The sequence below is a fragment of the Ceratotherium simum genome, chromosome 30 (genome assembly GCF_057802395.1).
Source record: "Ceratotherium simum simum isolate JZ-2026a chromosome 30, ASM5780239v1, whole genome shotgun sequence".
In the NCBI taxonomy this organism is placed as follows: Eukaryota; Metazoa; Chordata; class Mammalia; order Perissodactyla; family Rhinocerotidae; genus Ceratotherium; species Ceratotherium simum.
The window spans coordinates 15546844-15558939 of NC_141929.1; the positions used below are offsets into that span (position 1 = coordinate 15546844).

Sequence of the window (12096 nt, forward strand, 5' to 3'; positions counted from 1 at the left end):
ACAAAAAAAAGCTACTTACCGTTGTCAGAACACGCATAATTGTGTCTATATGCCACCGTTTGGAAGGTGCATACCTGAGAAAATAATGGCACCATATAAAAAAAATTGGCATCTGTGAACTATACTGTGCTCAGTGACTTGCAAAAATCCCGCATATAGCCTTTTTTAGGTTCACTGGTTAAATGATTATATTTGGAAACATTTCATCTTCAAATCTAGCAGCAATCCCCATTTCAAAGGGTGATGAAATGGCATACTGTCAAACGCCGATGTTTCACATAATAGTGCAATAGGAGTCGCAGAGCTGAGAAGTAGGATTCTGTCTCTACTTTCTCAGAAAACATCATAAAGTCAGGGCAGGAGAGGATAGAGAAGAAAAAAGAAAAGGATTATTCCTGCACACAGGCAATACCAGGACCAAGAACTCTTTGCCTTAAATTCACAGTGGAAAGTGGAGAAATAACCACACTACCACAACCTGGAGGTAGTTCTTCCTATTTTACACAGAACCACAATTCAGGTGCTGTAACTTTTCTATTCTCTTCATAAAAAGGGCATCATAGATGAGAGGTTAAAGAACAGACATAGGTGGAGATTTTATAAAAGCGGGATTTTCTTTTTTGGTCTTAGCATACTTAAACACTGGCTATAATGGCCTTCTCAAAGATAATTTTTACTTGGGAGCATGAAATAAATGTTACATGTTTTAAAAGCTATTACAACATTTTCCCCATATTTTAAAATGTTTTTAAAAGTTCCAAGCATCTTTTACCAATAAAGGTAAATGTTAAATCTTACTTTTCTGCAGCAAGAAAGATTCCAGATGCACAGTCTGCTTTAAATTCTGGCTCACATGAATCCAGAAAATAAAGTAATTCCTTCATCATGCCTCGGATATTATTCCCATTTACCAGGGCAAAACTCAATTCCATTGCACGCCTTGCAGGGGGAAAACAAAACAAAAAACAGTTATGATATTTACAGTAGGAATGAAACAAAGCCCCAGGTGTGCTCTCTCCGAGCACCAAGCACTGGCAGATGTGTTAATGTCCTTGCACCATCTTGTGACTCAATCTCTGGAGGAGAGATAACCAAAGTTATCAAAGTTAGTTTGAATATTTTGAATCTTCATTAAACATTTTTCTTCAAATATCCCTAAGAGATACACTACTAATGACCAAAAAGGTAGTTGGGGTTCAACTGTCTATTCTATGAAGCTGAAATTTAGAATACCTAAAAGTGTCAAAAAGAGAGGCACCAAAATTATTACCCAATGATACCCCCTCTGCATTATTCCTTAAAAATGTGATATATAAAGTCACTTTTATCACACCTACTCCCATCCAAAGACAATGTATCATAGTTTACATCAAAAGCTATATGGAACATTAGAATAAAAATAAACTTTGAGGGCATTATGCTAAGTGAAATAAGTCAAACAGAGAAAGATAAATACTGTACGATATCACTTATATATGGAAACTAAAAAAGCTGAACACTTAGAAACAGAAACTAGGATGGTGGTTACCAGGGTCTGGAGAGTGGGGAGAAGGGGAGATGCTGGTCATAGAGTACAAACTTGCAGTTAGAAGATAAATAAGTTCTGGGGATCTAATGTACAGCACAGTGATTAAAGTTAATAACACTGTATTATAATCTTGAAAATTGCTAAGAGAGTAGATCTTAAACGTTCTCACCACAAAAAAGAAATGGTAATTACATGATTAATGTAAGTGTTAACTAATGGATGGTGACAATCATTTTGCATTATATAACTGTATTAAATCAACACATGGCACAGCTTAAACATACACAATGTTATATGTTAATTATATATCAATAAAGCTGGGGAAAAAAACTGAGAGAGAGAATGAGAGCTATGAAAAGGAAAAAAGGCATGTGCTATGAGAGCAAATACAAGTTTCTATAACTGCCTATCAAATTTGGCAACCAAGGCAAAAATGGCAATGTTTAACATATAAAAGTTATAAGGTTACTATATGCATCTTTTTATATTTGGTCCATAATTTTAAACATAGCATATAAACTGACTTCCAAAACTATCAATTTAATAAGTAGAAAATATTTTCATCCTAGCTAATTTACAAGCAACAAAAATTCAATCCTTATACAAATACAATAGGAGCTAATTCTTATACAGTACTTAAATACTTTACTCATATTAATCCAGTTAATCCTGCATAGCCCTATGAAGTGGGTGTTCTTGTATCTGCATTTTACATATGGGACAACTAAGGCACTAAAAGGTTAAGTAACTAGACCCAGTCTATTAAGGGCAGAGCCAGGATTTGAAATGAGTCAGTCTGGCTCCAGAGTCAGAGCTATTATTGCTATATAGCCTGTCGAAGAGACACAGGTTTTATTTTGAAATTGCAAAGCCCAATAATAAGCTATAGGGAAACAACACAAAGGAGCCAGAAGGCCTGATTTCCATTTCCAGGTCTGCCCCTGTACAAGGGGTAAGGGTTAGAGTAAGTCATTTGATTCCTTTGGGACTGCATTTTAACTAATCTGTTAGTTGAAGATAGAAGTGATTGCCTAGTCTCTCTCACTGGCTTGCTCTGAAAACCAACTGAGAGGGTGCTTACAAATCTTTTGCAAAGCACTACACAAAAGTTATTGTTACTGAGTCTAGGTCTTATCTTTAGATTGCCCAAGCACTTAGCACCTATTCTCTACAAATAACAAGAACTCAATATCAATAAATGTTTGTTAGGTGAATGGTTTCAGAGATCACTTCAAATCTAATATATTCTGGATTTGAACACACAGCCAAAAGTTCATTGAGGGCAGCTATAGCTAGGTTTCATAAACACCTCCAGTTCTTCTAAGAGGAGAACCAGTAGAGTTACTCCATCAAGGAAAAAAATTTATGCCTTTTGCAAAGTGCTATCTGCTGCCTAAAAGTCATTCCCAGATGCACTGTTCTAAGAAACACGGCTGCCTCCAGTATCTTGGGGCTTAAGTACTGTGAGAAACACGTGTGCTGTCAGCAATTTGAGTTTCAGCATCGTGATAAAACACTTAGCCGATGGATCACTCCATATTTTCATCCTCCAACACACAAAGCACAGTACCTTTGCTAGGGAAACTTTTGCCCAGCTTATCTGTATCTGTTTTATTTATCAAAGAACCAAGGACAACTTCAGTGTGCACTCAAGTATTCCTTATTGGCCTCCTTTGTTGATCTAAACTTCTCTCTGCCAATCCTTTCTAAAAAAGGATTTACTCCGCAGAGAGTTCACCTGTGAAAATGATGACTAAAAACATAAATGTCAACATTCTCACTTTCAAAACTATTACAAAGTTATCAGGTGGCAGAGGGAGAGAACTATCAATAATCTGTTACCGTTTTATTGAGACATCCAAATCTTTCAGACAGTCCACAATTGTGCTTCTGTGTCTCTGCACTGCATTATGATCCGTCTGCACAGTCTTCAGCAAAGATGTCAGAGCTACGTATCTGGATGAAACAGAGTTGCAGAAGAACAGAATTAAAATGTAAAATTCAGGACAGTTCTCCTCCACCTAAATAATGACAAAAAAAATGTCTCATGACTAAGGGAAAGCATACATTTTTAAACACTTAAAAGAAAAGACATTAAGTATAATGGCAACATTTTAAAGGCATAAAAGACACCATAATCTAAAGTAGTGGCAACCAGGAGAAGCCTTGGGTTTAGATTTGCATTCATGCTTAAGTCCATTTAAACTTCTAAAGGCGAATGACTCAATTCTTTCAAATTCTTCCAAACAGTACAACAAAACAAGCATAAAGTATGCCTTTTCAGGCCTTAGCTTGCAATGTAGGAGGAAATAATTTCAATTTTACTATTTTTATTTTCTCTGCTTTTATTTGATACTGGTACCAAAACTGCCCCTACAAACCTTTGAGTTTAAGATCCAATTATTTAAAAATCCTTTTGGGGGCCAGCCCGGTGGCGTAAGCAGTTAAGTGTGCGCGCTCCGCTGCGGCGGCCCAGGGTTCGACGGTTTGGATCCCGGGCGTGCACCGACGCACTGCTTGGCAAGCCATGCTGTGGCGGTGTCCCATATAAAGTGGAGGAAGATGGGCACGGATGTTAGCCCAGGGCCATTCTTCCTCAGCAAAAAAAAGAGGAGGATTGGCGGATGTTAGCACAGGGCTAATCTCCTCACCAAAAAAAAGAAAAAATCCTTTTGGAAGGAGAAGATAATTCAGGTAATACAATGATTATTTTCACAGTTTTTCAAGCTTAACATGATAAGAAAGAAAATTTTCTCCTGATTAAAAGAGGAAAAAAGGTAAGCAGGATATACTACACATAGGAAAGTAACAAGATAAAAGATAATATTGATAAATTCATTTACTTTAAAAAACTAACTGGAATTCACAAACACATTCCAGATTTGCAACCTGATGTTATATTTTTCTTCTTAATTTAGAGCAGTCAGTAAACTACAGCCTACCTGCAAAAATTCAGCTCTCTGCTGTCTGGTTTTATAAAACAATTTTTATCAGAACAGAGCCACGTATCTCATTTACATAGTCTATGGCTTCTTTCACGCTGAGAGGCAAAGTCGAGTAGTTGCCACAGAGACCTTAAGACCCACAGAGCCTAAAGTATTGACCATCTGGTCCTTTACAGAAAAAGTTTGCTGACTCCTGATTTATAGTATAAATAAGAGTAAAAATTAAGCCATGAGGCAAATCTTCAAATTCTTAACAAACAGTAGTTTTAAGACCAGATTAAAAATAGAAATCCTGATTTGAAGTTCTAGATATGTCACTCAATACATGTGTGATCTTGAGTAAAGTCATTCTTGAAAACACTGAATTTATAACACCAAAACACAAGACATTTTTCAGTTGACTTACCTAATATTCTTGTCATTGTTCAATAAGAAACGACCAAGGATATTTATGGCTAGGACCTAAAGAGAAATAGCATAGGTTAAAAATCTAGGAAAATTAAATATTTATATTGTTTAAGGATCACTTCCTAGCCTCTGAAGTGAGGACTTGAAACTTAAAACTTATTTAAAGGTAGTAAAAAATCATATTCTATTTCAACAGTAATAGCTGGAAGATTATGTTTTAAAGTTTTTATATTGTTAGTGGAAGAATAATATTGGTACAGCCTCTTTGGAGGGAAATCTGGCAATAACTATTAAATATTTAAAATGAAAATATATACTCTCCTTCAACAATTCCACTTTTAGGAATTTATCTGACAAAAATACTTCACATATACACAAAAATGTACTGCAACACTATCTGTAATCATAAATGATAGGAGACATCCTAAGTGTTCATTAACAGCAAATCTGCTAAATACACTATGGCACATCCATACAATGGAATATTATGCAGCCATTAAAAAGAATGAATTCTGACACATGTTACAACATGGTTGAATTTTGAAGACACTATGGTAAGTGAAATAAGACAGACACAAAAGGACAAATACCATATGATTCCACTTGTATGAAATATCTAGAGCAGTCAAATTCATACAGACAGAAAATAGAATGGTGGTTGCCAGGGGTTGGGAGTAGGAAATAATGGGCAGTTACTGTTTAATGGTAGAATTTCAGTTTGGAAAGACAAAAATTTCCCAAGATAAATGGTGGTATTGGTTGCACAACAATGTGAATGTACTTAATGCCACTGAGCTACCGACTCAAAAATGGTTAAAATGGTAAATTTTATGTTACGTATGTTCTACCACAATTTTTTTTTAAAACTGAGAATGCTGTCTATACATGAATAGGGACTAGCTCCAAGATAATGTTAGGTGAAAAAAGTAACGTGCAGGACAACATATATGGTACGTTACCATTTTGTTTGAAAGGTGCTTTGGTTAAGTTACTTTGGTTACATTACTTTGTTTAAGTTACTTTGGTTAAGTTATTTGCATACTGTAGTGTTAAAGACAAAAAGAAGTATACAGAAATACTGTACTGTAGTTACTAAATTTGTTTCTTACAAGACTATGGGTTAGCAATTCTTATATTAATAAGTGACGACAAGAATGAATAAATTCATGAAGGAAAATTCTTCCCTACAGAAGAATTCCGATTATTTAATAAGAAAAAAATGAGGGAAATAGCAAAGTATCATTAGAACACCACCCTAATAACTGTCGCAGACAAGATCCTTTGATGGATACTAAAATTGGTAGGCAAAAGTCTGAGGAAAACAGGATATTTGAATAGTTTCAAAGTCTCTCCTCCAAAATATTTTTAACTACAAAGGGAAAAATAACAACTTTACAGTGGAAAGACACAGCAGACACCACCTTAACCAAATGTTCAAGGTTAATATCACCAGTAGTGAGACAGAGAGCATGTACCTCCTGATATGACACTGAGAAGGGGATATCACTTGTGTGGTAGTCTCTCCAAAAAAGCATAACTTCAATCTAATTATGAGAAAATACCAGACAGAGCCAAATTGAGGGACATTCTATAAAGCAACTGATCAGTACCCTTCAAAAGTGTCAAAGTCAGGAAAGACAAGGAAAGGTGGATGAACTGTCACTGATTGGAAGAAACTAAGGAGACATGACAATTAAATGAAATGTGGGATCACAGATCAGCTTCTGAAACAGAAAAAGGATATTAATAGAAAAATGGGTGAAATCTGAATAAAGTCTATAATTTAGTTAATGGTATGGTACCAGTATTAATTTCTTAGTTTTGATAATTACACTATAGTTACACAAGATGTTAACATTAGGGGAATCTGAGTGAAGGGTATATGGGAACTCAATTATTTTTGCAACTCTTTTATACATCTAAAATTGTTTCAAATAAAAAGTCTTAAGAAGTGGAGAAGAAATACAAATGTACAGACACATTTAAACATGGATAAAACATCTCTGAAAAAATACATTAGAAAATGATAGGTAACAGTATTTCCCACTAAAGGAAGAATTGATGGTCTACACATGAAAGCTACAGGCAGACATTTTCTTCCCAATATACCTTTTGCACTGCTGGAGTTTTTTACTTTATGTGCTTATTTCTTAAATAAAAACAAATATTTAAGAACAATTTAAGTCAAGTATGATGTCTTGCTTGAAGTAATGAGTACAACTCAAATCATGGCTCTAGTAGCGTATTCTGGAATGTTTCCCTCACTCAACAATATCTATATATCTAACTATACCTAAGATCTTCCAAATTTTATTATAATCAATATTAAGTCTTCAATGGGAGGAATGATACTTCAGATACCAATAACACAGCACTATACATTCTGCATCATTCTTTCCTAAAGTTAATTTCCAAATGGAATTCACTTCCAAAGTACTGAAGTCCAAATCAATTATTCTAAATGAAACAGGGAGAAGACAAGATTAAAAAAGACTTACTCGCAGTCCACTCTCTGACTTAATATCCATGATAGTCAAAACCGTTTCATAAAGAATAGCATTTCCTACATTTTTACTAGTCTCCGTATTAGTGGCAACCTGAAAAGACACAGAGCGCAGTACATCAGTGATAAAATAATGTTTCCAAAAAGTATCCAGAGGTAACGAGATATTTTGTGACTGGTTAGAGCCACCAATGAGGAAACACAAATAAAAATTGCTCTGTATAACCACAATCATTCTACTCCCTGCTATACTACAATGAATATTTAATATAATGCAAGTTTGGTCTACTCACCTGTGCTAATATATCATTCATAGCTTCACTTGAGTCATCATCATTTCGTCCTAAAATTCTTAATAACCGCAAAATTCGTACCTAATATGGAAAATATGAGAAATGTCAACAAATTATGTCTGGCACAAAGGAACTTTGCTTGGTATGAATAACTTAAATGAGGTCTTAGATTCCATTAAAAATAGTCAAAATTCAAACAGAAGAATTTTAAACATTATCTTTAGAGAAGTTATATATGTTTCTATGTCTTAATGAAGTTATTAGACAATCCACACTTTGCCACTCCACAGCTAAAGGATACTGCCACCTGTGGAGCTATATTATATTGATAAGTCAAGTCCCCATGTAGTACATAATTTTGACTATTACAACTATAATTTTATTCTATTAGTCTAATAAAATACAGAATTGTATTACTATCCATTTATTAATATAATTAGTTTAATCAATTAACTACCAAATTTCTACCTGACACCAATAAGAGAAAAGAAATGATCTATACCAAAGGTATTATATTCACATATCATTTATCTGAAACTTTCTTTCAACCTCACCTGCAAAAAGGGGTCACTGATACCAGAAACATCATGCTCTGGTGAATATCCGGACATGATGAGGTTCTTTAGAATACGAACTAATTGGGGCACAAGCTGCAGGGAAGACAGCATCAAAAAACAGTGAACGTCAAAGAATTTCTCATAAATAAGCAGGTAATTTGGCTTAGAAAAAGGGTGCAAGGGTCTGAGTCCAAGTAAATTCTCTTGGTACAATATACTAGTACATTGTTGATGTTGGATAAATATAACTTAGGAGTATTTAGGCTAAAAACTCAAGAAGGAATATATATTATATCTGAACTAAAAACAAACTCGACTTTTTTACTCCAGAGTTATATATGCAAAGATACTACAAATAACAGTAGGTCAGAAAGCCTATGGGAACCAGATAAAATAGATGCCTATGGGGCATAGCACATTTCTACTTCTACAGAACTTGACATACCCAGGTGGCACAAACGTGTTCAGTTTTTATCCATTCAAACATCTGGATATAAAACGTTATCATATCCAAAATACCGGTGATCTTACTAAAATTTTTAAATCTGTCTGAGAAAAAAATTCTCTCCTCTTAAGATAGGGATAGTTATGTCCTTTTCCAACAAACAACAGGGAATACAAAAGCCTCTAACATTGACCAAGTGGAAAAAACACAAGAAAAATTATATCTTTCACCTTAAGAAGATACCAAGGCCATGAATAATTTCCTTCCCCTATTCTTAAATTATATGACACAATTTTCGGTAAAATTTAATTTCAGCACTTAATTACACAAACTGATTTGTTGCCTGTTTTCTTGTTTTATCTTACTAATGAAACTATATATTTCTTGTGGTCAGAAGTCCCTTCTTGTCTTTCCTTTACTTTGTCCATTAGAGTCAAAACACACTTAGAGGCAATTTTATTGCCCAGCTGAACTTAAAGATGCTTTAAATATTATTATTCATTTCATTCTGTTGATCAATCACTTAATATTAAAACCCTACTCCAAAATGTTTGCCACAACAGGAACTTTCCCAGTCTCCAAGTAAAAATTCAATATAGTTATATAAACAACTCTAATCACCTAAAATTAAGAAGTGCCCAAAGTGAACTCAATCACATCTCTTTTGGAGGCGATCAGAACAGCCCTAACTCTGCTGCAACTCAATTATTTTTTTCTCATTGTATTCAGACTCTGTCCCCTCCCCATTCCTCAACTCTAAAAGGAGATTGAGACTGAAACAAAAGCCAAGCTATGCCCAAGGTATTCACAACACTAAGGCAGGCCACTTCTAAATACAAGAGAACATAATCTGTGTGAATTTAAATAAGTTTGGCCATAACACTTCAGAATGAAGTGATTCATAAGTCACCTAAACAAAAATCTAATTTGAACAACTCCCAGATTTAAACAAATCTAAGCCATAGAGACCTGTAAATTCTAAACAGAATCCTCATTAAATCTGTCAACTGTGGGCAGATTTATATTAGAGGTAAGAATAATATAATTTTATAAACTGCTTTAAAATGTAATAAAACCAGGATCATCTAGTTACCAAGCTCTGCACAAAAAGCGGCTCGCTTTGCATACTTCCCAATGGCCTACTTTTTTGTACTACACATATCCCTAACGATTTTTTTTAATCTGGTTTATTTCTTGGAGAAGGCCTTTTTCCTCAGGCTACTAAATTCAGAAATTGTTTTATTCACTTCCAAAAGACCAGCACATCACATAAGATCACTCTGGGACAAAAAGCACAAATGTCTAAGTGTTCAGCACACAGATTCTTGGAACCCAGCTTTATATTTCAGACAAAAATGCAAGTTACTAACACTGATAACAGGACAGACAAAATAAGATGACAAAGGGAAAGGCTGCAGCCATGAAAATCAGTTGATGCCCACCCACCCTACCTCAAAATGCTTTAATATTCCAAAACGTCTGGCAAGATTAAGTGCAGATAAACAGGAAATAAAAGCTCTAGTCTGTACTGAAAGCTCAGAAGAACACATGGAGCTTTTTAAAGTATGAGGTTACTCACATATGGCTCTAGAATATCTACTTCAAAAAGAAGCAGTGTTTTGTGTCAAGGCTCCAAAGTGACCTGCAATTGCCATCACCAAAGTCACTGGGAAATTGCTCAAAGTTTCTCAAGTGAAGATAAAGGAAAGGCAGAGAAGGAGGCTTACAATTTAGGAAAGGCTGCAACTGAAATCCAAGGCTGACTTTGGAGTCAGGAGTTTAAGTGACAAGACAAAAACTGGACTAGGGAGTTAGCCAAAAGTGCTAGAACAAATAACTCACAGTATTAAGCACAGCTTCAGCATTAGTGTATTTTTAAAAGCCACATGTGTGGATGGATGCACAAAAGCTACTAAGGACCTAAAGCCAGCATGCACCATCTAAAAGAGGGTTAATTCTTACCTTTTCATTCTAACATACAGCAGGATTCCAAACAGACAACAGGAACAAAACATACAAAGCAAGCATTAGGGACAGATACGGGTCTCATACTATTTTACATTAATTTAATCAAGATATAACATCTAAGGGGGAAAAAAAGCCCAAAAAAGAACTGCTATTAGAGCCTCATTAGATCTAAAGTACAAAGTAAGCCCCATTTATGGAGTGATCAGTACCCTATAAAAGGAATTAAATGCATGAAACTATCCAAAGAACAGTCTTTCTGAGTCCTCTTTACTACTGCCTTCTAAAAGTAAGTGGAGAAAACAAAAATTTCCACTTTAGAATGCTATAAGAAAGGGAGTGAGGGAGCGACTTAAGAAAGCTTGAGACTTCCATCACAGGAGTCAACAGCCTAAAATGAACAGTGGGGGATCCTGTGTTAGGTAAAAGTAATGTCAAATTTCAGTTTGCAGTTTTCACCTTAAAAAAAAAAACAAAATAAAAAGAAATTACCTGCTTAAAAAAAAAAAAAATACACACACACAATTCCTGTTTGTAATGTGACCTCAGATTACATTTCCTGACTTCAATGTGAAAACAGCAGATAAAGCACACGAGAGATTGGTGCCTGCCAACAATGAGAGAAGACTTCCATTATGAAAGGGAAAAGACTGTACTATTGCCAGTTCTTAAGCCCAAATCTGGCTTCCAGCCCTACCACACAGCAGGGCTGGTTAAGTCCTTTATTCAGCTCCATAGCTTCCTTTCAAAAGAGAATTCATAAGTGAGAAAATCATTTTTCAATCAAGAAAGGCTTAGGCATACAGAATGGCACCTACCTTTCTGAAATGTGCAAGCATGTCTGGGCTTCGCTCACACATTTCTGTGAGGAGGACTACAGATGTGTGAAGGACACCTGAAAGAAAAGAGCAAATGAAAACTAAAAATGAGGCTATAATATTCAACTTCATAGAATAGGCTTTGAGTTCTGAAGGTCAATTCCAAACGGATAGTTGCCACTTTTGCTTTTTAATCTCCCAAAGAATCTAAGCATTGAGGTGAATACAAAGGAGGTATTTAATAGATGCCTGCTGATTTTATACTGGCCAAGTCAATAAAATCAGAACATTTTAAACAATTATGTGACCAAAATAATTGCTAAAAAATTATAACCATACATGTCTCTCCATCTGAGAAGATCCATAAAGACATGCTCACAGTCAGTATAAGCTAGGTATCATCTGCTCTACTTTATCAATAAGCTCTAAGCTGAGTTCTAATAGATAATTCGATAAGCAAAAATCTTAATAAGATTTTAAATTTCCAGATAAAATGTATCAAAACTCTGAGGTAATCGTGGATGAGCAAGTGAATTTGCTTGTTCCAGAGTGAGTAAAAACAATCTCACAATAGTTTTCACTAAATAAGTGCCCTAACATTCATTTGTTCAACAAGTATATTTTGAGCCTTCTA

General features: G+C 35.0%; 1 protein-coding gene and 1 non-coding gene across 2 annotated transcripts in view; both read right to left on the reverse strand.

The window, feature by feature from the left end:
• Positions 1–12096, reverse strand: part of AP1G1 (adaptor related protein complex 1 subunit gamma 1) — a 77701-nt gene that overhangs the window by 21391 nt on the left and 44214 nt on the right. Inside the window, exons 6-13 of the mRNA XM_004431805.3 lie at positions 11463–11539; positions 8232–8327; positions 7678–7758; positions 7380–7478; positions 4880–4935; positions 3371–3484; positions 799–939; positions 20–74 (exon numbers count right to left, since the gene is read on the reverse strand). Of these exons, the coding sequence (XP_004431862.1) occupies positions 20–74; positions 799–939; positions 3371–3484; positions 4880–4935; positions 7380–7478; positions 7678–7758; positions 8232–8327; positions 11463–11539 (719 nt within the window). The remainder of the gene's footprint in view (positions 1–19; positions 75–798; positions 940–3370; positions 3485–4879; positions 4936–7379; positions 7479–7677; positions 7759–8231; positions 8328–11462; positions 11540–12096) is intronic.
• On the reverse strand, positions 3002–3087 carry LOC147913104 (small nucleolar RNA SNORD71). The gene has a single exon (XR_015549199.1). It is a non-coding gene; the product is annotated as a small nucleolar RNA SNORD71 (small nucleolar RNA).